Source organism: Lissotriton vulgaris, chromosome 1_1 (genome assembly GCF_964263255.1).
Source record: "Lissotriton vulgaris chromosome 1_1, aLisVul1.2, whole genome shotgun sequence".
Taxonomy (NCBI): domain Eukaryota; kingdom Metazoa; phylum Chordata; class Amphibia; order Caudata; family Salamandridae; genus Lissotriton; species Lissotriton vulgaris.
The window spans coordinates 780,615,605-780,642,435 of record NC_141685.1 but is presented as its reverse complement, the minus strand read 5'-3'; the positions used below and the strand labels follow the sequence as shown (position 1 = coordinate 780,642,435).

Sequence of the window (26,831 nt, the reverse complement as noted above, 5' to 3'; positions counted from 1 at the left end):
ATCTTTCTTAGAAAGGCCAAAACTTCAATCTTAGTATCAATAGGATTTTGTAATCTTGTAGGGACAAATGTCAAACCTTTGGATAAAATTGATATTTCATGTTCTGACAAAATATGATTGGACAGATTGTAAATTGGAATCATCTCTCTTATTGTTTCGTCCTGAGTGTGCAGTATTATCGCCTGTAGGTCTTCTTCCTGGTTCGAAAGGGTTCTGTTTCCTGAGTTTGATATTGGTCTCCCGATTGGAAGGCCATCTGTGGTGGGTATACATCTCCTTGGTAATTGTACCCCCGCCATATCGGTCCCCCTCTCCAAGGTCTGAACCTTCCTCTGTTGAGAAAAGGAGGTCCAGATCTAGGATATTGTGGGTAGGGAAAGTAGCCACTGTTTGATCCTTGGCTGGAATCCGATGAAGTATCTGACCAAGTTATAAATTTGTTTCTAGACCTACCTCGATACTGCAAATTCAATGAGTTGGGATTATTGGTGGTAAAAAAATCGTCCTTTAAATAAGGATATATTTCGTCTATCTTGAAGTTTTTTATGTCTCTCGTTTGTCCACTTGGGCATTCATCAATAGCTTGGAGTCCATTGTCATTCCAAGGTTTCCCACTTCCTTCGATATTTTAGGCGGTGATCCCAGTTCATCAGGCCAGGCGGCAAGCGGGTCATAATGTTACCAATCGCCACCATTGAGTATTTCCGTTTTGGAAGCATTCAATTTGAGATGACTCCAAGCCATCCATTGATTCACTGCTCTGAGACAACTGAAAATTGGTGAGTTTCCAATGTCTTTGGGGCATTCCAGAAGTATTTGTGTGTCATCTGCATAGATATAGCACGTGAGGTGAAATTGATTGATCAGTACCGGTAATGACTTTATTTAGATGTTGAAAAGCATGGGTGAGATGATCATCCTGGAGGGACCCCAGGTTTTGTGGAGTACGGTTTGGACGAGAAAGGTGGGGTATGGATGACATTAGTTCTGTTTCAAAGGTAGGATGTGATCCAGTCTAAAGCAGTCCCCTCTATGCCAGCACATACCTTGCCCCTAGAACACTGGATACGATATTTGGCACTGATCCAGTCAACTGCCCTAGATGCCATTCCTGTAAGGCAGCCAGGTTTCACACGAGCCTGGAGAGCTCCGAGCTAGCAAATTTCAGAAAAGAGATGTGGTCACAAATCAGAGCATCTTCATGTGCCCAAATCACTGTTTCCTTTGAGATGTGTCTGTTGAGCAAATATACATGTAAATTTACAGATCTAGCTCCAATATTGATCTAATAAAGGAAAGCCAAGGGGATGGAAGTCCAGAAAACACAGGCATTGCCTTTGTGGAGATGTATGTTACACACTGGTCTTTAGGTGAGTTATACATCTTTTTCAAAAACACACAATAGTTACAAGAACGTGTACAAGGGCCTCGTTTGTAGCACGGGCAGGGCCCTACTGGAATTCATTAAGAAATCAGATGGCATCCCCCTTTCAGCCTGTAGTTTCTAACAGGACCTACTGATGTGCTGTCAACATGGGAAATAACTGGATGTTTTCTGAGTGGGATGGCACAGTGATGGGGGAACAACCACTATAATTAAGCACCATCTTTACATTTAAAGTACTGTAAACCTAGACCTTTGTTACGTCATTCTGTTTCTGATTGTGTTTGCTAGCTGTTGCCTTTATCCTCTTACACTCGAATGGCTTCTTAGTGGAAGTCCTTGAGTGTTTACATTTATACTGGATCGAGTGACAATGCAAGATGTATAGAAAGACCCGACATAGATCGCCATGCGGTATTGAATTTATTCAATTCGTAACTAATTTACAAATAAAATTAACACACTTTGTTAAAACAAAAAAGGTAACATGTCTGGATGGCTCCGTAGGTTAATCTTTTAGCACAAGTCTGGTATTGGACCATGTGTTTAATCAATTAGCTGCTGCAGCCAACTCGGTTGAGGATATTATAAAGGAATCTGAGAGATTAATAGAACACAGATGTTTGTACAAGGCCGTGATCTCACGTCAACACTCACATTTGTACCCAAGCAAAAATTGACACCAGAGCTCTGTAACATATGGTTAACTATTAAACACTCACGTTTTACATCTAATGTGACCTACATGATATACATTTGCACCCAGCACTGCCACATCAGCATTTCATTCTCCCACGGTCTAACCAGCATGTTTCATTTCAATGGACATCATTAATTTGTATAGAGCAAATAGACCGCTCCATGAAGCACGAAGTAAAAATAAATTTACTTTTAATAACATTCAAAAAGCCATCTAATTTTTCATTCACTTGAGGATTTCAGAAACCTCATGAATTCTACAAAGATACGAAAAATAATTTGCTGCCAACATTAATGATAATCTGTAGCAGGTAATAGCTTACCATGGTCAACCTATACTCAACAACCTCCAAGCCAAACCTAACATTCACTAGGTTCCTTCACATGGCCATCTCTTCTGATGTTTAGAGAAAGTATAACGAGAATCATTTTGCAATGTTTGCCTAACTGGAAGGCCAACAATCGCCATATGAACTGATTCTTAGTTTGATCTTATAAAAGGCATGAATACCAAACTTTTCTTGGGAAGGAAAGGGCCTAGACAGTCGTGAGAAAGACACTAAAATCCCACTGCAGAGAAAAGTCATCATATAGCTGATTATCTTTGCCACTTATCAACCGATCTTCCACTGGTGATCACAGGCAGAGAGATGGCTGCAGTCTAGAAAGCAGCAATCCAGTTTCGACCCACACCATTGTTCAATCTTAACCCAAATGTGGTGTCAAAGAACTCAAAAGTACAGAGGTCTGTCTGCTTTTTGTATTTTTGAAAGATCTACTGCAGTTGCTTGATGAGTGATATGGTAGTTTAGTCAACCCTCAACTTACCCTAGGATTTTGACACGGTCTATCACCTGGTCATTATGCACAGACTGGTCTCAGCAGTAAAGCAACCAGAGCCCTCATTTGGTTCAAAACATTTCCCTCCAAAAAAACAACAAAATCACACATGCAGTAATCCCACTAATGAGTGAAAGCTCGAATTGATGCTCCCCATGAAGCTCATCCCATTTCACCAAATTGCACGGAAAAGCTACACAGCCCTGCTGTTTGTTCCTCTAGACACTTCCATATTGAATGTCAGTCTCTGTAAATCATGCACAGTCAAGCCTGCAAGAAACCAACAGTTTCAGGTGCTTTCAATAATTAACCATTTGTTTGGCCACCAGAAAAGCCGGATAAATTGTAATATCGTACACAAATCTAATAAATAAAACCCTTTCATTTCAAATAAAATGTGATTTTGGAGCTCCGACTGCACTGATCATAATGATTTTTAAAACTACAGCTTCATATGCCAATAAGGAACACTAAAGCAAAATCTAATAAAAGACTAAAGTGACGGAGAGGAAATACATACCAAATTTCGAGGGACACCTCCAGAAACATTTCTGTGATCTAGAAGTGGTAAGGAAAATAGTTCACATTTTATTGGGAATGCTGTACAGAAAATAAGACAACAATTCAGAAAATACACAATAGATCTTTAGAAACCATAACAATGGCTCTCAATAAAGTTTCTAAGCTAATATGTTAGGTGTGCATGTGTTGTTCTTCCAAAGTAAGAGATTGTAACTTATAAAATCTAGAAGATAAATGTAAAAAGTAAAAGAAGACAAATATTTATAAGGAAAGAGAAAGGTTACTAGAATCATGGTTGGTTTCTTAATGCTTTTCACCACGTTCTTTGTACTAAGGAATCGGGTGAAGGCATGATCCACGTACCCAAAGCAGCAAAACAGAATTTTAATTTGCCTTGTAAATCAATTCTGACTCTTCGCTGATCACCCTTTGCCGTTAAAGAGGGTATCTGAGATTTCTCACTTCCGGCTTCCTATCTAAATGAAACATGAATATCAGAACACCAAAGGCATGGTTTGGAATTCCGTTGGGGTATAACACAAATGAAAAATTAAATCGGTTATGGAGAATGTGCCCATCGGAGCTGGTCTTTCCGGCTAGACTGAGCTCTGGCAAGGCTTCTCAAAGAGGGAGCGGCTTATCTGACTTGAATGGAATGTTGTGACTGACTGTATCCCCTAGTCAGGAACACAAGATTGCACAAGAGGGAGGTGTGGTGAGGTTGAGATCAGGTTATGAGAGCTTCACATGAAGGAGGCTGTCAAAGAGGTTGCAAAAAAATCATTTTCACCATATTTGTTAAGGACAGGGAACAGGTTCCTGTTCTCTTTGAGGAGGGACTTCACCACGATCTCTCCACATAAAGCGATTTTGTATACTATAAGAAATGTTTATATGAAAAGGGTGCAATGTAGTCAGGCCTACTGTAGTAAAATGCAATGAAAGTACCCTCACATTACTGAAAAGCAGTAAGTGAGATGGTAAGTGAGCAACAAACTATCACGTAGTCCTTGTGAAAAACCATTTTGATACCGTTCATTAATTAATAAACAGGCAATCCTTTGCAATAAAGACAATGGGTATTTGATTAAGGTGGAAGGACACACTCGGGTCCAGAATGGTAGCTTCTTTACCCCATGTACAGTAGGTAGGTATAAATATGCATCGGAGCAGCACATTACCTTCATGCTCAATCACCACTCTCCAGCTGCACTACTTACCAATTCCACACACTTATTCTTGTACACATATCACCATGATTTTTCACGTTCCGCACCTTACAGCAAGGAAGCACCGGGTATCCAGAGGCACACAATGCAAAATATCTCCCTCCTTAATTGAACACACAACACAGCTCTGTCTTTCACGGGAGTGAAGACAATTCACTATGGTGACCTAAATTCAACAGTTACATGACACTCTCAGGTGCTCATTCAGACGTATAGATGCTACTTGCAAAATCCACTCTAATTTATCCTAATGGAGAATATATTAAACTTAGAACTACAGGAACAAAACATTTTGATGAATTTTAATTTCAACTTTGCATGGATAAATATAGCACGCAATTAGGAAGAAAACTGTAAGCCCCAGTCTTTAGCCTGGCAGTAGACTAAGCCAAGCATAAATTCATCCTAGTGAACCTAGGCATTAGTTGGATAACTTCATGATCTCTTTCCACCTTCCCAACATGAAACATACCAAGCACGGGCAATAAAGTGATGGCAATAGACTTCCAAAAGACAAAGAATCAATACCTGCAATTCAGAAAAGCTCATGTAAAAAGAAACCCAGAGGGCACATTAAATATCCTGTGCTAAGTGATACAGACCATGTTTCAAAAATATAATACTTTAATCCGGTGCAGAGGAAAGCCTGAGAAAAACATCCAACCAAGTTACAATGTAGAATTTGCTTAACTTAACAGAGTGGTCACGAGACTAGAGAATGATGCCATTTATGGAACATGGAAGAAAACAAGGTAGTGTAAAAAAAATAGTGAGAAGAAAGTACACTGTTGTAAAAGTATAAAGAGCCAACTACATGAACAACATTAATGAAGCTTCCACTGGATGGGAGATTTCCTTCCTAAACTGATGGACCCAGAGACCCTAAAGAGGCACTAAATGCCGCCAAACAGTGCTTGATGGCCTAAAACTTTTCTTCAGTTCCACAGTAAGCAATCAATATAAAAGCAGTCATAATGAACAACGTAAACGTCGATATCGCCAAATCCCACTATTCTCTTTCAGTTAACCCACGATAGTTGGAACCAGCTCTGGAATTAAAGGTCGCCAGATGAGCTCTCAACATTAAACCACTTATCCACTAGTTAAACCTTCACCAGAAGCATGCATTAGTCCTTTCCTACATTTGCTCCACATCTAACAGAACGAGTGACGGCATCCTTTGTCAAGGGTATCATGCTCTGTAAAATAATGTATCCTTCCACTACTCCAGACAGGATAAAAAACAATAAGCACTGCAAGGTTCTGGCGAACTACAAAATAATTATGACTCTTCAAATCCGAGCAAGGCACTGTAAAGGGAAGGAACCAGCTAGCTACAGGTGGAGAAAGGATGGCATAATGTTCCTAATGACTAAGAGTTTTATAGTCAATTAGGGGAACGAACAGTAGGAGAAACATAGTACAAGCCCCACCCATTGCCCGTACATTATTTGTACACTTGGACACCTCAATCACCTGTTACACTGTTCAAAATAAGATTCTAATAAAAGGAATGGTTTTAATTCTTATGTACATTCCAGGAGTAGTATCAATTGGTCCTACTACACTGTAATCAATATTTCCCGATAGGAGATGTTAAATCCCCAAATTTTAAGTCCCTTCCAGGCTCTGCTCTCTCACCTCTTTCGTTCCTTGTTGTGTGCTTACTTGCATGGGTAACTGAATTTCACAGACTTCAATTCCAAATGAACACCCATGATACCGATATTTATATTCAACTGGCTCAACCATGTATACTTCTACATGAACAAAAATGTATTCAATCTAAATGGGACAATCACATTCAATGAAGTGAGCTGTGTAAAAGGATGAATATCTGCCCTTCCAAGATCCTCAGAAATTGGTATTGTCCTATCTTCAACTCAAAACATCAAAAACCAAGGTGTACTCTCTGAGACAGACTTCAAAAATACACCATAAATAAATTAGGTGGTCAGGAATTCCAACTGACAGGGTCTTCATGTTCCACTAAACCCACAGATTCATTTGTGCACCATGCTGCAGGCCTATAAGAGCAGCAGACTATCTCCAAAAAGCAACAATATTACTGGAATGTGGAACAGGCAATTTTGATAGCCTAGCATAATTTTAATGCTTAACTGCATGCGCGCTAGCGCAATTCCGCTCCTGTGCCGAGTTTTTTAAAACCGCACTTTACGTGACGAGCTGGGCTCGTCATCAGCGTGCGAGGAGGCTACGCCATGACGAGCCCAGCTCGTCATGAGCGTGGAAGGGGTTAACAGTTACTAATGAACAGCTACCATCTCTATTTTTCTTCAGTCTTTCCTTATTTATGCCGCTAATTGAATTGTTTCTGCAAAACTCACTGGGAAGCCGAGAATGTGGTAAATCCCATCTTTTGAATGAATGATCAACCAAAGAAATGCCATAACCATTTTATCTACCATTGTTGGTGGTCTAATGTGCTCGAAAGTTCACATTATGATGCATAAAGAGTAACAAATATTAAAAATCCTTTTCCTTAACAGAACAATGGGCATAGGAAGGTATAAAAAATCCCTAAACAAGCAACATTTCAAAATACATCACAACTACACCACACATGAAGTGATTTACACAAAACTGGAAAATTTGCTCTGCAGGTTGAAACTTCATAACCCTTAAGAATGAGGTTCAAGAAACTTCCTGAGTGCCATACCCACATTCCTGATCATGCATATGCATGGAATTACTTGACTAAGTCCACTGGGGCACAACAGCACTGTAACAGTACACCAATGGTCACCTAGAATCCATCTGCATTCACAAGTACTAAACCATGGCACAATTGAGTTCATTGAATTCGTGCAATGAAGCACCCATACACATTTCCATGTAATGCACTCCATACACAAAATTTAAAAATCAAGATGACAATCCACCATTTTAGACTGCTTTCCAACCATATCCATCTACTAACTTGGATGTGGTTGGAGCACAAATGAATAAGTCATAATGATACAAATGCAAGACAACAAATATCAGATTTTAGAAAGGAAATAAAAAACACCGGGTGCCTAGCTTTAGCTCCAAGATACAGCATCATTTAATAAGGAAAGGTTTTAAACAAAAATCTGACCGGTCTGCATGGGAGCATGGGTAAAACCTAATTTGGTAAGAAACCTACACAGCATGGCTTACAGCCACAGACACCATAATATATCTGCAATTCCATCAGCAGCTCAAGTTTCCGCATACCTGTAGAAAATGATCGCATTCCAAGTAACTAACGCACATAAATTGGATACTACAGTGCAATTAGAAAGTGCCTAGGCCAATAAAGACAGCAACATCACACTTGCAGTAAAGGACTGTTACCAAGTCAATACAGTAAAGCAGCCAGAGGGTGTTCACTAACGATTCCTGCATGAGCAAAATAACTTTTGGAGAATCAACACCACCACCAGAACCACCACCACCGGAACCATCACCACCAGAACCACCACCCTCCCACCCCCATAAACAGAGTAGGTAAGCATTTGTCATCGGCTAACACAAAGGGTGATCAGCGTTGTTCCGAATCACAGTAATATGTGATAAAGAAATTTGAATTAACCTCTTATTAGATTCTGGTCTCTGAAAAACACTGAAAGATTGCAGCTGACCCAAGAAAAAGGGACTACATACTCAAGATATGTTGACTTTTAATCGAGGATTATGATCTCTCCCAAACTGAATTGGAAAAACAAACAGTAAGCATTAGCAATGTCAATCGGTCTGGCTAATGAGTGAGTGTGCCTTTTGTGTCACTGATGGGTTTAGGCAGTAAAAAAGGAATCAGACAGTCATGCTATCACTAGTGTTTCCTTGTGTGCCTTCATTCATCAACCCACCAACTTATTTTTGCATTTGACCTCTGATGCAAACGCATTAAAACACAAGCAACTTCAACAACATATGTAAGAGAATGCAAAGAGAAAAAAGAAAACATGCTGTCATCTAAACACAGCGGGCATATGCAAAAGAAACTAAACATAGCAGCAAATGTCCATCTGGCTGTGTTGTTGTACAGTCTATTGTTGTTTTAAAGTTCCAGAATGATGGCGAGGATGAGAACCAATGTATTGGGCATCTTAAAATGGTAAAATAAAGATACATTATGGACACCTGTTTTCCCTAGTGGTAGCCAGTTTTGAGGAAGTGGTCACTTGGATGCAGCACACTGGAGATTAAATGAGCAGAGATGGCTTGCTACCTGTTGTAGAAATGTCAGAGCCTGCCTCCGACAGGGTGACTGTGTGCCAGAAAGGACAAACTAAAGAGAGTGGCGGGATCCTGAGCTGCATGCAGTTCCTGATACGCTGGGTTTTGTCTTTGTGAGCTGAGTCCTCAGCCATCCATAGTTTTGGAGACCTGCTAGACTGGTAGTGGGGTCTGGGGGAAGCCCCCATCATAGCCACAGTGGGTGGGCTGAACAGATTAAAGGAATGTGCTGTGGCCTTGCCTTCTTCAAACATTCCAGGACTGAATCCAACGTCTTGACAAAAAGGCAAAAGATAGTGATTGGCAGGTCCATTAAATATGCCTGGACATCACCAGGGAAGCCTGTAGACCTAATCCAGGATTGGTGGTGATGTGCCACAGTTATTCCAAGTGCCTGACCTAAAGAGCCGGTTGTGTGTAAGCCACAGCGGATGACAAACGTTGCTGTGTTAAGTTCATCTTTGCGAGGGACGCCCGATGATTGATGGGCTGGTAAAATTTGGGCCCCGTGTCCCACAGGGCATGTGAGTAGTGCACTAAAAGGCAGCTGGGGTTAACAGATTGGAGAGCTAGGCTCGTAGATCAAAAAATATGTTTTTCATAACTTTCAACACATTCTGACACAAAAACCGGTAGAGGGGAGGGGAAGGTGTTGGAATCCACCTTACTTGTGGAAGCCTTTAACACCAAACTCTCAGGCATAGGGTGATGTTCAAGAAAGGTTGAGTCACTCAATGGCAAAGAATGATTGTATTTATTCACTAGAGATCCATAGCATGGTTTTGTCAAAGAGGCCAAAAAAGGTGGCAAGGAGGTCTTTGTTTAAGGAATACAGAGGTTCTGTAGGTGGCTGGCAGGGTCGGGTGACTTCTGTGAGAACGTTAGTCTTTACCTCCATGGTAGGTATCTGTAAATCAGAACTTCTGTTGCCTCCCCGCATCACTATAGCGAAGCAGGAGTTTTCTTTTGAGGCAGAGTCAGGAGGGGAAACCAGGCCGGTATCTGAGGAGGAGTCTAGGCCACTAGCATCTTGTAATTCCTCATAACAAGTGTCCTCATTATATGGGGAGATAATTCCCCCCCTTCATCAAAATTGTCACTGTCTGACGCAGTGCTAAAGATATGGTGCAATTCCTGGGCTCTGCCTCGAGGTATAGGGAAAGTATCTGACTCAGATGGGTTGCAACGCAATTGCGCTTCAGTAAGATCGGGAAACAGCACCAGTCACGGTTGGGATGAGTTTTATTCTTAGTTCGAGAGCACGCCTGGTTGTGGCTTCTCCTCTAACATCAGCAACATCAGAACTAGCGTCAATGTAACGGTAATTAGCACTGGGAGAGAAGCCGGGACTGACATCTACACTGGAGCTGGATCAGAACCCATAACTTCTTTAGAGGGCACTGATGGAGCAACGGTGGACCTGGCGGCGGAAGTCTGACTGGAGGCCCCTACGAATTCTTGAGACCTGAAAGTGCACCATAAGGACCTAGTAAAGTACCAAATATTTGCAGCATATTCTCATGAAAGGCCTCAACCTGCTGCAATGTTGCAGACCGACCTGGAAAGTCAGGGTGCATCAGGCCCAAGTTCAGAATTTGCTCCAGTGGGGATAGGAGCGAAACCGAGAGCCATGCTGACACCCTCATTCCTTCTCTGGAGTTCGAGAGTGGTAGGAAGGGGTCTGACTCCCACTTAGACTTCTTGTGTTTATTTTTAGACTTACCCAGTGACTTTGACTGCAATGAAGGTCTGCAACAAGAACTTCAGGAGTGGGAACTAGAGCGTTCTTTTAACTACAAATGTTCACAGTGCAGAGTCTATCAGTTTTTGAAGATGGAAAATTTTACCTCATGGTCCAGTATAGCCTTTGCGTTCATCTGAGCACAGTCATCACAGTTCCTGACCCATGTTCCGATCATAGGCACCAAAAGCCATACCATGTGGGGATTTGTCACATACATCTGTGTGCAACAGATGGAAAACCCGGTCTTTTCAGAGATGACATATCTTGCACACTGTGAAAACTTGGAAAAAAATTAGGAGACAACTCAAAGGATGGAGTAGCGCCAGATCCACAGCTGAAAGGGTACATAGAAAGGAACACATGTCACTTCCGGAGCAGAACGAAGTTGGTGCGGAGACACACAACTCCACCTACTTAAATAGAAAAGCACTGCTTTGAGGTTCAGATTACTGTCTGAAACCTGGGATAATGTTCACACGGAGTGTAATCTGTGGTTAGAAGTATGTATCAGAAGTCCTCTGCATGACAGAGGAAGTGCTAAGGACGTCAAAGGGTCATACTCTGCACTAAAGGGGTTAAAGAAAACAGGCTTCCTCAATTAATTTGACCACAATATTCACCTAACATTTTTGATTATGTGAAAAGCCCCATGTGTTCCAATATGCCCATATAGGACCATTACTGGTTTTTACAAGTATAGTCTGCTGCTCTTCCAATTGTCACAAAGATCCTCACTGATAATGGTAGCAAACTAGATTTACGGAGTTCGGTACCCCTTGTGATGGTCCTTTAGAATATGCGATTTGCATTTTAATAAATCTGCAAGATCCATACACGAGAGGTTACAATTTGTAATTTTAATTGAAAACTTGTAAATATTTGTATTTTGGCTATAGCATTTACAGGTGTGTGTTTTAAAGAAACTTTCAGCTTTAAAGGAAAAGCACTGACGGGACACGTATATATTGAGTGTTAATCTTGTGTGTTGCTGTGCTATGGAGTTTTAGACAACAGCACCTTCCCGAGTCAGTTTTGGACTGCTTTGCCTAGTTACCCTTTAAGTATGTTAAAAGAGGCAACTGAAATACAGTTTGAGGATCAAAGCATCTGAGGTATTGAAGCCGCAGGACCCTAAAAGTGTAAGACCCCCATAAACAAAATTGTGGCTATTAACTTTCAACTGCTTTTGGACCTCCAAACACCTCTGCTCAACCAGGAAAGGAAGCAGATTTACATTGTAAAATATCTGCCAAAAACAGGAGAGGGTTTTTGTTTGTGAACCCTCTGAAAAATGCAATTGGAAAGGGTTTTACACTGTAAATCCAATTAAAGGCACCAGAAGTTTGGAGCTTTGCGTATTCAACTATTTGTCTGAAAAATGTAATAGGAAAGGGTTTAGTACCCAGGCCTCTTTTAGATATGACCACTGTAAAGGGTTAGTGTACCCAGGGGGAGACTTGTGATGCCAACCTATACTTTGGTTGGCATAAAATGCTAAAATGCTTTACAGTGCTCTAGGCAGAGCTCCCATCCATGTCAACGTTATGCTCTTGTTAAAGCCAATAGACTTTATTTTAAAATGTGGTGACAAAAGGCAGTACGCTTCACATTTTACACTGCAAATAAGTTATAAAGTTTATAGGCTAATCCCTACTGATCATGAAAAGCATTTTCTGTTGCAATAGTCCATATATGGATATTGTTGTTTTTCATAGTTAGTGCATAAATTGTCACCTGGTACCACATAGATAACAGGTACACAGTAGATATACTGGGTTAGTTGCCCACTATGATATTTCTTTGTGGCTTGTTATTTGCGACTTACGATTCTACAAGGACGGCTTATGAGGGGGTTACATTTGCAATCCCACAAAATCTTCAAGATATTTGTAATTTTGTGCATAGTATTTAACTTGATTAATTATAGTGCTTTTACGTCCAAAGAAGCATTGGCTGGGCACCGATTTAAAGTTATTTTATGGTTTTCAGATTTTGGATTTTCTAGCTCACATCAACTCAATTTACTTCTCTGCGCTTCATCTAACTCCCAGGAGGGCTCGCTCCATAGATTACCAGTGGCTAAACTAATTCTGCTGGCACTTGTTCCGAGTATCTCACTTCTTGCTTTCAGACATATGGGCCCTCTCTTATACTTTGTTCCTCTTCTCATGCACTGTTGGCTGTGCCCATGTTCCACTGACCCTGAGAAGGTTGACAAACTTTCTCAGTCGTTGCTCATATTCTCAGCATACCAGAATTAAAAGACTGTCTATGCGAGTGAAGGGTGAGCAGTATTCCTGTGAGAGTATGGTGGGCAGCACATAACAGCCTATTAGTAATGCCTGTATGCAAATAGGCTTTTTCAAGTGGATAATGTGAATTTTCCAAATATGTCACACTAGTGTTTTCTCTCAGATCTCATACTTCTTAAATTATTAAGCAATGATTTGTTATTCTAACAGGCCTTTTCACATTCTTTGTCGTGTTTTTTTTAATGGCAGCTTTAAATTAAGACATGAAGCTTTTGCTTGCCTTTTTAGGTCGAGCCTTTACCATTCCGCAGGAATGGGAAATGGGGAGAATTCAAGTCGGCTATTTTCTCTTCAAACCAAAGGGCTTTCAGCCGCGGTTTTCTTGCAGTGCCCGTGAACCACGTGATAACATGCACGCGCATTCAGGGCCAGCCAGCCCAGCACATCAAAGGGCTTCTCCTCCCCTAATTATTCATGGCCGGCCGCAGGCCGGCCGTACTTTCAGTTTCCCCAGAACGGCTAATTAGGGGAGGAGAAGCCCTTTGATGTGCTTCACACCAATGCGCCTCAGTCATTCCTCTTCTTTGTATTTGCTTCCAGACTCCGATCTGCTCATGTGCACAAGACGCTTTACACATTACACTCATCTGCCTGAAGTGGGAGTTTTAAACAAGCAAAGCTGGTCCTTCTGTACTTGCAGTTTCACTTCTAATGTGTGTTGTTATTTATCATGATTTTTAGCTGAGGTGTATCACGCTTGTTCATGAGTTTGATCTCTTCATACTGTCAAATGTTTTCTAAGTTGTTTTTGATTGTCTTACCACTGGAGGTCTCCCTGTGCTACATTTAGCCTCTGACACATGCAACGCCACTCAACCACGCAACGCCACTCAACCACGCAACGCCACGCAACGCTACGCAACTACGCAACGCCACGCAACTACGCAACGCCACGCAACTACGCAACGCCACTCAACTACGCAACGCCGCTCAACTACGCAACGCCGCTCAACTACGCAACGCCGCTCAACTACGCAACACCGCGCAACTACGCAACGCCGCAATGCCACGCAACTACGCAACGCCACTCACACATGCAACGGCACTCACACATGCAACGCCACGCAACTACGCAACTCAACTACACAGCGCCACTCAACTACGCAACGCCACTCAACTACGCAACGCCACTCAACTACGCAACGCCACTCAACTACGCAACGCTGCGCAACTACGCAACGCCGCAACGCCACGCAACTACGCAACGCCACGCAACTACGCAACGCCACGCAACTACGCAACGCCACTCACACATGCAACGCCACGCAACTACGCAACGCCACGCAACTACGCAACGCCACGCAACTACGCAACGCCACGCAACAACGCAACGCCACGCAACAACGCAACGCCACGCAACAACGCAACGCCACGCAACAACGCAACGCCACTCAACTACGCAACGCCACTCAACTACGCAACGCCACTCAACTACGCAACGCCACTCAACTACGCAACGCCACTCAACTACGCAACGCCACTCAACTACGCAACGCCAATCAACTACGCCACGCCACTCAACTACGCAACGCCGCGCAACTACGCAACGCCGCAATGCCACGCAACTACGCAACGCCACGCAACAACGCAACGCCACTCACACATGCAACACCACTCAACTACGCAACGCCGCTCAACTACGCAACGCCGCTCAACTACGCAACGCCGCTCAACTACGCAACGCCGCTCAACTACGCAACGCCGCGCAACTACGCAACGCCGCAATGCCACGCAACTACGCAACGCCACGCAACAACGCAACGCCACTCACACATGCAACGCCACTCACACATGCAACGCCACTCACACATGCAACGCCACTCACACATGCAACGCCACTCAACTACGCAACGCCACTCAACTACGCAACGCCACGCAACTACGCAACGCCACGCAACTACGCAACGCCACGCAACTACGCAACGCCACGCAACTACGCAACGCCACGCAACTACACGCAACGCCGCTCAACTACGCAACGCCGCGCAACTACGCAACGCCACGCAACAACGCAACGCCACTCAACTACGCAACGCCACTCAACTACGCAACGCCACTCAACTACGCAACGCCACTCAACTACGCAACGCCACTCAACTACGCAACGCCACTCAACTACGCAACGCCACTCAACTACGCACACATGCAACGCCACTCACACATGCAACGCCACTCACACATGCAACGCCACTCACACACGCAACGCCACTCACACACGCAACGCCACTCACACACGCAACGCCACTCACACACGCAACGCCACTCACACACGCAACGCCACTCACACACGCAACGCCACTCACACACGCAACGCCACTCACACACGCAACGCCACTCACACACACAACGCCACTCACACATGAAAAACCACTCACGTTGCCAATAGGTCTCGCAGTACGACAGTTGGAGTCATTACAATTGCAAATAACAATGCCTTTCACTTTGGTTATCATTTTAAATACATAAAGGGCTTTGTCATTTACAAAACCAATAGCTCCAACTTTCCTACTGCGAGACCTATTGGCAACGCCAGTGCTTGTTTTCATAGGTGGTAATCAATGAACTGCATTTTGTACTTGTTTTTCTCTATTCATCATGCCCAGATTTACGGTACCTACTGAAATAAATGCTAACAGAAACATTGAGGTATGTACAATAATCATATTACTCCTCCCTCACTAAATTATTTCATTCAATTTCTCACACGTCTGTGTTTCATTTCCTTAGCAGTCAGTTTCTATCTCACCACCCAATTTCTTCAGCCTCTGTTGATTCTCTTTTTCCATCCAGTTATGTACGTTTTATCGCTTCCCATAAGATTCTTTTGCAACACTGTAGGTAGTTCAGGGGACTGAGATACAATTTAATATAGTATTCTGCAATCAAATCCCAAAAATATTTGGTGTAAAATTGACACATCTGGAAGAAGAGGTTGAAAGCAGCTGGTCAGATGAGAAGTCTTGAGAATGTCCACATAAGTTGGCGTCTGGAAAAAGGATTCCGGGGTTTTTAAAGAGGCTTTCAAACGTCCCCTAGCTCCACATGGTGGTGACAGGGACATCAATTACATGGTAGACTATGGGACTTGTAATTCATGTGTGGAATGCTCTCAAAAGCAGGCCCCTGACTAACAGATGTATAAGCACCCACTTTAATAAGAAGCTAGAATTTCAGAAGTACAGGAAAGACTGACTTGAAACACTGCAGATGCCACACTGACCCACAGAAATAACAAAATCCTTTCCAGATACTGTTTTACTATTAGTAACAGTGAACTGCATTCTCTAGTTGCCACCTTAACTATAGAGATCAAAGTTAAAAGTATACTCAAAGTCTGCAAAGGGTCATTAAAAACTGCACACAGTGACCCTTGCCATTACCAACTTAGGACACCAAAGTCCTGGCTGTGTATGGTGTCAAACGTACTTAAGATCCGGAATTTCTTACCTTATTGAATGTGAATGACACCACTTTTTTTTCTCCTTCCGGAATCGAGGATAACGCAAATGTTGTTGTGCCAAGAGTCTCATCCATTACATAATTTGCATCCATTAAAGTGACCTGAGAAAAAAAGCTTAATAAAATAAGGTTGTCTTCTACCACATTTCTCCTAGCATACCTTATTGTAAACATTTATTTAATCTTGGGCAAAAAATTGAATTGTTTACTGTTATAAATTGTACTGCACAAATCCTCTAAACTTTTTCCAGAGTGCTTTGTACCAAGCACCAGTTCATCGACAAGGGCAGAAAAGGACAGTTTATTTAACTTCAGAAATTGAGCATCTGAACCACACTCTTCCTGGTTGTCTTTTAGTTTGGATTAAAATGTGACAATCTACGGTCCACCTAAGTAATGATACAACCCTTTTTTCTGGAGTATCACCAATAACTTGCGTTGTGAAATAGTCCAAAGATTCCATTTAAAGGATTGTGGGAGCTAGATGGTTAGCCACATTCCAGTACTTCTTTGGCTATTGTGCAGTCTTATGGTGATCTAGGAGATTCCTGAAAACACATTTGCAGAAAGGAATATATGGGATACAACAATCAAATGTAATTCAAGGCAAATGCCTGTTGTACTGTAGTAAACAACAGAATGGGACAGATCCTGGTCTTTGCAGGAGCAGGAATACTGCAGAGAAAGCAACTCCTGCTAAATAACAGTGTGATTTTCAAAGTTAGAGAGTCTGATGATCAGACTACTGGCAGTGTGCTGCTCAAAACAGTTGGACTTCCATCACTGTATGGAACTTCAGGAAGCTTGTATTAAACTGTATATTATGTGCAAGGGTGGTCCATAGTCAAAAGGTCTTGCACTTGTAAGTAGCTCACAGTAAACAATGGCAGCAGGCATATTTTGCAGAACCGCACTTATCTCAAATAATGGCATGGGTGGTATAATTACAGGTGATATCATGCAGCTGACCGATACTCTGCTGAATGCACTAAATGTGGTCTTTGCTTAATCGAAAGTCACCCATATCACTGAGTTCAGAGAAGGGGTAATGTGATCAAAAAGACTGAATGGCAAAAATAAGAGGAACTATATAGCTTTGAGACCTCTTCAATCTGTGCATTATCATGATGGAAAGATCTAGGTAGATCAATGTGCATCACGTCTGGAAAGGTTATTACAACCTCCAAGGTCTGGGAAATTCTAGTTGTCAGGACTATGAAAGTAAAGACTCACAGATTACATACTACAGATTAAATACTGCAAACCTCTATGACTGAATGTTGCAAACTTCACTTTTGTACGGAAGGTTAGATCAAAGTCCAAAGCAACAAGCTGGCTGATAAACTCCAGAGCTAGCATATATGTTGGTGGATGCACTGTTCGCAATCACAAAATCGCAAAAATTTGAGCATTTAGGCACAGACAATGAAGTCTCATGAACAGTTATTTGCACAAAACACGTAGGAAGCTTCTATATTCTGAGATTGGTCTAAATGGTATTATACATGTGGAAGTCCCGCTAATAACTGCCATCATTATCACAACTAGTCTATGGACAAACACACACTAAACAGCATCAAGTAATGTTGACGCATGGATGCGACCGAAAAAAGAATCTGAAAAGTGAGGTTTTGCAGTTTGGACTCTTGATCATATGTTTACAGGACAAAGGAAAGTTACTTCAATACTCAGTGTGGGACTTGTCGCTCTCTGCAAGGTCATCCCCAACCCCCAAACGTTGTACCTTCGACCCTCCGATTTTTGCTGAATTCATTTTTTGCTGGTCTTAAAACTCTATGCACATTACCACTGCAAGCCAGTGCTAAAGTGCTTGTGCTCACTACCTAAAACATGGGAAAATTGGCTTACAACTAATTGGCATATTTATTTTACTTTGAGTCTCTAGTAAACTGGTATACCATATAACCAGGGCCTGCAAATCAAATGCTATTAGTGGGCCTGCAGCACTTATTGCATCACAACTTAGGAAGCACCTTAAACATGTCCCTGGTCTGCCAATGCAGCTTGTATGCAGCTTTAAACAGTCAATTCGACTTGGCAAAATAGCCCACTTGCCAAGCCTTTAGCTCCCCTTTTATGACATATACGTCACCATTAAGATGGACACGAAGCAGCTCATAGGGCAGGGGACATTGCAATTAAAAGATTGGTCATGTACTTTTAAGTTTCACATACCCTAGTAGTGATAAACCCTCCAGTTCGTTTTTCACTACTGTGAGGCCTACCTCTCCCATAGGATAACATTGGATTACCTCATTTTACATTTAATAAGTGCTAACTTTTGATTGAGAACAGGTAGGAAGGTCATATTTGGTGTCTGAGAAATTGTAATTTAAACGCATTTTTAACTGTATTGTCGCGTTCTAATCTAGGACCCCGATCAATACTGTGACCTTATGCCCCTATACGGCTATAATCCATTCATACCCCTATATTGGCATAAACGATCAAATGCAATATTCAGAAACTCGTCTCTGGCCTCACACGATCAGAGCCACATTTCAGAATCTCTTCCTCTGCAGCTTCCTCTGCAGCTCATTAGAGCAAATGAAACAGCAGAAGCCACTATCTAAGATTCCTAGATTACACTCCGAGTTCTTCAACAAGATAAACCTCAGCAACCTGGGAAATCCCCGCTTGCTATGTTTTGATTAGTAATAGAACTCTAATGAGCACTGAGAGACGATCACTTCCTAGTGACATCTTTATTGACGTCTTATGTCCAAAAACTTACGTCAAACAAGGCACCTTTCAGGTATAAATATTACCAACGTTGCCTTAAGCAAACGCTGCCTCAACGACATCGGAGAACGATGGTGTGGTGAACATAGGAGCAGAACAGCTGTCCCCCTGCAAAGCCCAGCAGATACAAGCTGCCCACGAACGCTGCCCCTCCTCCTCCTCCTCGACGCGCTGAGAGAGACGCTGTCTTTTCTCCTGCCGAGAAAATCCAGCTCCGGCGTTTCCAGCCTACTCTTGCGAGTGACTGGGATATCGAGTCCTGGAAGGAGATACAAGACCTCCAACATTCTATTCCAGAGGTATGGTGTTGACTAAACCCTTAGAGAGAATTCTTGAAGCAAACCTTGGCAAAACCAACTTAACTTAAACTGCTACTTACTCCCTTCCACGTATTAGGCTTAGGTCAGGTACACTGGGGTAGGCGTAGTTAGAAGCACCAGTTGAGTATGTTAGCCTAATGTATATATGAATGTATATATGGTTTATTCATTTTAAACCATTGTATGGCTAAGAAACCATATCAATGCTTTTACAGTATTATTTCGCAATCCTCATTTTACTGTACGCACTTTTTATAATAACTAGTCTTGCAATTGTGGCAATTCATTTCTCTTGTATGAGAAGAAAGACTGTTCAATAAATAATACCTTTTTATTGAAAACGCCCGTCTCTCTATTCTCTGCATATTGGTGAAAGTAATCTGCACAAAACTGACTGAGTAAAATAACTGTCTATTGTTTCACACGACTCTAGAGATTGACTCTTATTCTAAGGAGCAAAGTTGTCATGTTTATGTGGTTGTTGGAAAACTGAATCCCTTCTTGTCTGTACCAGGGAAGCTGATCACTTCCTATCCAGTCAAGAAAGTTTCCAGTGACCTCTGAGCTAGTTGGTAACAAACCCAATTAAGTTTAGCATAGTCAGAGGAGACCTATAAGATCCGCACTTCTACGTCTATACTACTGTTTATGTTATTCCAATGCGCAGGGCCTATTGGGAAAATAGGAACTACACTTCAGTATAGTCGGATTTTAAGTGTGAACCTTGCACCTAGATTCTGCCTGCTGTGAGTTGTAACCCTCAATTGGTGTCCCATAGTCCTGGATCCTTTGAAGTGGGGCTAGCGATGCTCAGCTGGCCCAGTTGTGGTCTCATCAGAACAGATGAAGCAAAACGCAAACTGATGCTGCTCCTCATTCGAATCAACGCAGTCTTGGCGTAAGTCCGCATCTTAGCCAGACATTTTAAAAGGTGCTATACTCAAAGCAATATTTTAAAAAGGCAGCAGGACAAATCTGGCTTGCTACCAATGTATATAATTTATGGACTCAGCAGCAAAGTTATTTGCCAAGCAATTACTAGATCACCTAAATGAATGAACATTTAAGACAGAAAACTCCCTCCAACCTAAGCCACTTGCCAATACAATCTCAGGACATTGGACCATTGTGAAGTTTTATAGGAGATGGCTAGAGGTCCACGGGGCTGTTGGACAGTTGATATGCTTGCTTAAGGGACTTCTGGCATGCAATAGATACTGTAGCTCATTAGATTCTGTGGAAAAAATGCAAAACGTGAGCCATCTAATGAGGCCTGCGATCGACATTATAACCGGCTCACTCAGCTAACTTGTACATTACTGAAGCCCCAGGCTACAATAGGCTGACAAATTAAAATTAGTATTTAAATAAGTACCTGAAGTTGAAATAATGTATCTTTCTGATTTTGGGGGGGGGGCGGGGTGAAGTATTAAATTCATAAAGGATTGGTGAGTAGGAAGATAAGTTGCGTGACTCTGTAACAAGAATCCAGAGTGTGCACCGAGGTAGTTTTAGGTAATGAATTGACCCACATTAGGGGAACCAATGGCTACAGCTAATGAAATAAAGACTGGTTTACTCCTGCTATAAAGTAATTTTTGCATTTTCTTCTAATGTAAACTCCCCTCACATTGATACAGTCATGTGTGAGAGAATTTAGTGAAGGTGTAATAATATATGAATTCTTGCATTTTGGTTTACTCATCATAAGACCAGCCCTTTTCAAAATAATCTTTTTTTTTTAACCTGGTACAGAAACGTATTAGACAGCGAAGAATCTTCTGTTTTCTTACTGGGAGATTGGTTTGCGAGAGCTGAGCTGCATACATCCATAGTGAAGGCCACAAGCTCCTTGGGAATGTCACAATAAGACAGAGAAGAACCATCTCAAAGAAGGTAACAATAGGCTTGTTTTCCTGCTGACAGAGGTTTGAAGCTACCTCAAGAAACTCAGAGAGGCATGTTTCGAGTGAAGATAGTTTAGCTAGGGGCTAGAACAGAGGAAGTGATTAACAATGCAATGTATATCTGAAACACTATTGCACTGCTGCAGTTCTTTAACATTTTGCTTATTAATTGCTTTCATTGTCACTCTAGTGTCCTTTTTTATAGTTACAGCTATCTGCACTAGATTAAGCCGTTGACTTTAATAAAGCAGTACAAGTCTATAGATTGGATTCTTGTGTATGTTCACCAATGAAAAAAAGAAGGTTCAGAACTCACTATCGAATAATTAATCCAATAGTCTCACAGGACAGATTGTTGCCCAGAATGCACCAGTCCATTGTAGTGCACAGGTGTTTTGAGATAGATAGATAGATAGATAGATAGATAGATAGATAGATAGATAGATAGATAGATAGACAGACAGATAGACCGATAGATAGACAGAGCGACAGATCCTATGTTATTACAATACTTGTGAGAGCCATGGATATTGATATCAGTGTCCAGTGTCTCCACTGAGGGATTTCGGTGTTATAAAAACTGAATAGAAATGTAATCTTTTACATAACTACAATAATATTACCCAGAATGGCTGTTTTCTGTGAGGTCTCTTGGCTAGTCAATTGGTAAAAGGCCCCACCAACCACCCATCAACTTTCCTTCGCAGTGATTAGGATTTAAAACTATGTGAATAGCTAAGTTTTCCCCAGTCTAGAGGTTGATATGCCTGAAAAGATGAAGTCCCAAATCGCCAGTTCTTTGAAAAAGAGTTCAGAATGTGCTGTGTTACTGTTCAATGTCTGTGGAACCCAAACACATATTCAAACCTATAGACATCTAGTAACCGAACACTCTACAGGCCCATTGAAATACAAAACTGGGTTCAGATTCCTCATTGTCAAAAAATGTATACATTCTACAAAAAAGCCAATAAAATGTTAAAATCCCAAACAAACAGAATAATAAATAGACTTCATAAATATTGACAGTAAATGGTATTATTTCAGGGCAATATTATTTTTTTAAAGTTTTTAAGATGCAAAATAAAATAGACTAAAATTGTATACTAATGCAAGTAACAAAAACGTAAACTGGTATAGAAGAGGTTGTTACAGAATTCATAGCAGACTAAGGTAGAAATGGGAGTGTAAAACTAAAATCATCGCACTCACAATATCTTCGATTAGTCTTAGTTAAAGTGCATATTTCAAGATGCAAAGTATAGGTGAACTCTGTGGCTATACATTTACTTACTTAAACAGCGACTGTGGAAAAAAGATGTTCGTACATGTTAGTACATATTTCATTAGGGAGAACAAAGATGATAAAATTATAAACTATTTAGGGTATTATCATAGAATCTCCCAGTGTCTCCCAGTGTCTTGTTCTGTGCAGCCTTATTCCACGTTAAAGTGCAGAGGTGTGTGTGCATCCTCGTTTAGTGTGCAGAAGAGGTTTGTACAACAGTCCTCAAAAGAACAGAATAATAAAGCTGACTAGGTACAGATGTCTCCACTGCCATGTATTGCGATTCCCTTGGTCAGTGAACGGTATACCCGAGAAAATCAATGGAGTTACAAGTTTGTTCACAGTGATGCTATGCCCTTCCATTCCAGCCCTTTTTACTGGTTAAAGTAGAAACATGTATATGCAAATGTGCCTAAAGTGCTTGAGGGGTTTGAACGAGACTTGTCAAGAGAACAATACAATAAAATTGACTTCCTCATTTATATTTTTCTCTGCAAGAAAGATAAAAGATAAATGTATTTTTGGTTCAAAATTTAAAGACAATTCCAAAACAAAGAAAATTGTTGCAAGATATATGCGAGATCCAATCAGGAGGGGAAAATTCTGCAACTCCCGCATAGATTCCTCAAGGTGGTATGTTTTTATATCACATGTAGTAGTGTTTGATCTAAGTCCAGGAGATTCATAGTCAGGGCAAAATTTCAGGATAACAATATGCAATAAATTTAGGTCAAAATGTTTATTTACATAATCAAGGCATTTGTGGAATTATACAGAACACCCCTGTAACATTTTGTTTTCTTATGTTTCCTAGAATCTGAAACAGTTTCCTATCAAACAGTGCACCATATAACCAGAAACTGTCTAACAATTTATGCGTACGAGTAAATATCTCTTTACTGACTATTCACACCACAAACCCATGGAAGGATTTAGTACTCTCGGAAACTGGAAATTCAGTACAAGGTTTCTTTAGATAGTATTCAATGAATTAAGTTGGCTTTTCAATCCTTCACAGAAATAAACTGAGAAAATCAATTAACAAATCCTCAACTACCATTATTACGCAAGAAATAAACGCACTAATGGTGAACGAAGTTAAAGTATTCCAGTAAAAATCTCGAAAATGTGAGTTTTTAGCATTATTCAAAATCACTTCAATCTCATTTAAACCGAATGGCAACGGGCGCCGACTAGCAGGAAGCGCAGCAGGAGGTGGTGTGGGACGTCCTGCAACTTAAGCCTGCTTGAAGGGGCAGCCATGTGTGAGTTATCAGCGCCGCTCGCTGGTATGCTGACTCCCCCTGCATTCCAGGAGGTGTGCGTCGCGATCCGGGCTGCATTAGCACTGTGGAGACAAGACCTGGCCGCGCGCACAACGCTATCCTATGGGGAAATGCTGCGCGCGGCCAGGTCTCGTCTCACTTCGGTGTTCTCAGACTGCTGAGACGCCGACAATAGTTCTCTAGCGAGAACGCGCTTTCAGCGCGTTATAGCCGAGACCTAAAAAGGTCAAGAAGTCTACATTTGGTATGTTACAACATCACTCTCAATAAACAGTAGCAAACTCTTAGGAAAACAAATGTAACTTTCAATTAAATGTACAAATAATATCACACGTTTTGAACTTCCTGACCAAGGCACACTCGTTTTTGATTATTGAAGTGGCACAATAGATTTACCTCGAAAAAGTCATATAAGACTTAGAAAACACAGTACAGAACTAGCATTGGAGACTCAAAATACGTGGTGTAAATATATGTTGTACATTTGTAAATACCTTGTTCTTAAAGTGTGTGTGGTTGGTGTGTGTGTGGCAACTTACTTAGAACTGGCATCCTTGGGGTAATGTAACTTTTTGCCAACAGACCTCCTGTTGTTGCTGACTTTGTTTTGCTGGCCGTAGGACTCTGCACACTTCACTATTGCTAACCAGTGCTATAGTGCTTGTGCGCTCTCCTTAAAACATGTTAGATTGACTAATACCCAATTGGCATATTTAATCTACTTGTAAGTCCCTAGTAAAGAGACACTACATGTGCTTCTGGGCTGCAAAATTAAATGCTGCTAATGGGCATACAGGCCCAAGACAGTCCAGAAGGCAGAGTGCAGTGTATTTAGAAGATTGGGCATGTACTTTTTTTTTTACATGTCCTGGTAGTGAAAAACTCTTTCATTTGTTGTTCACTACTGTAAGGCCTACCTCTCTCAAAGCATACCACTAGAGTTACCTTATTAGGATGTATGACGTTACAACGCATACTTTTACCACGCATACCAATACAACGCGGTTTTTGCAACGCATACCATTACAACGCATAGCGCTTTGGGGTGCTGGATAGTGAATAGTTTAATTTACTATTCCAATTCCATTCCCGTTGTAATGGTTTGCGTTGTAATGACTGCGTTGTAATGGTAGTGCGTGGTAAAAGATTCGTTGTAAAGGTTGTATACCACCTTATTACATATTACAAGTGTAACTTCCAAATGGGAACAAGTAACCAGTTCATAGTTGGTCTCTCTGGAATTGTAATGTAGATCCCCAACTCATAATGAAGTTGGATTTTAAATTACAATTTTGAGAAGGCCCCTTTTAGAAAGTTGGCATTTTCTAACCTTTGTCATTTGGAGCCTGCAACTGTCTCTGGGTCACATGACTTGGTGTAATTGACTGTCGGGCTTTGTGTATTCTTTTGCGACAGCCACACAGAATAAAGAGCTTAGCTGTGACTGGATGGGCCATGACTGGCATGATGGGAAGGAGGATCTGGGCCCAGCACCACTTGCACTTGAATATGATATGCCCCGTCTCCAACCAAAGGGCTGCATACCCCCCTGTAGTTATTCTGGAACCAGGGTCAGGAAGGCATGGCACCTATATAATTCAAAGAAATGCCTCTGAAATCTTTCCCCAACTTTAAAGGCCCAAATGGGTATAAATCCTGGACCTCAGACATTGCCTCTTCAGCACATTACTGGACCTGTGGACACTCTACTAGGAAGAAGGGCTGCTGTGGTGCTTAAAGGACTGCCCCTCTGCTTGACTGCAGCTCTTAAGGACGGCTGCCATGTTGTGCTGGCCTGCAGCCTGCTTACCTTGGTGAAAAGGACTAGACTTGCACCTCTTGAGCACAGAACCCTGAGTGCCTCCAAGGTCTAGTTGGCTGGTCTCCTGATATAAAGCGTTAGGGACACAACAGGCTTCTGACAACCTTGAACCTGCAAATGGACTCTGCCATCTGTGAGGCTAGCCTGTCAAGTGGTGCCACCACAGTCCAGGACCCTTGGAGGTGGGCTTACGGTGCTTTGACAACCTCTGTGGATCCAGCGAAGCGGACGCATCTCCTATGCCGTGGAGGGCAAACCCCAGCAGAACCAACGCATAGCTACTGTTGCGCAGATAGGACCAGTCCCGAAGACCCACATCGCATCCCATCAATACCGCTGCTGCGCAGCGCTTTATCGACACAGGCCCTGGCATCGCTCGTCAATAACGGTCTCAGTACTGCACCCTCACAGCTTCTCTGAATAGCTGCATCGCCATGACTGTGCCCCATATTCTGGACGCCAAACTGCAAATCGCAAGTCCTATTGACGGGATCCTCAACGATGATGCAGGCACTCGCATTTCGGAACCAACGCATCACTTCAGATACGCGCCACATCTTCGACACAGATCTTCGCAATGCTCTGAAAACCATGATTTAAGTACTTATGCTCAACTGGTCTAACTGGGTCCCTGTAGCCAGCCAGCGCTACATCACGGTCTTCCTGAACCTGTGACTTTGCCCAGGTCCGACGCAACCAGATATACACAGTTGCCATTTTGTGCTTTTAGGCACTATTTTCACTAAAATCTTTTAAATTGCATAACTCCGGTTCTATTGATTGGATTTTGGTCTGTTTTATTTATTAAAGAAAGTAGAAATGTGGTTTGGGTTCTTTTTGGTGTTGTGGTTTCACTTCATTACTGCTTGAAGTATTGCACATATACTTAACACATTTCTTCTAAATTAGATCGGACTGCTCTGTGCAAAGCTACTAGAGTGTTAGACAGAGATTAATTTAGGGTTGCCTTGTGCCTCAACCGGACAAGGATTGCGATTGTTGCTTGACCAGGGCTCATAGCTCAGTCAACCA

At 41.9% G+C, this 26,831-nt stretch overlaps 1 protein-coding gene across 1 annotated transcript in view; it reads right to left on the bottom strand.

The window, feature by feature from the left end:
* The window catches only part of PLA2G4A (phospholipase A2 group IVA), an 869,302-nt gene that overhangs the window by 584,884 nt on the left and 257,587 nt on the right, over positions 1 to 26,831 (bottom strand). Inside the window, exons 5-6 of the mRNA XM_086956164.1 lie at positions 16,402 to 16,515; positions 3,444 to 3,481 (exon numbers count right to left, since the gene is read on the bottom strand). Coding sequence (XP_086812290.1) covers positions 3,444 to 3,481; positions 16,402 to 16,515 — 152 coding nt within the window. The remainder of the gene's footprint in view (positions 1 to 3,443; positions 3,482 to 16,401; positions 16,516 to 26,831) is intronic.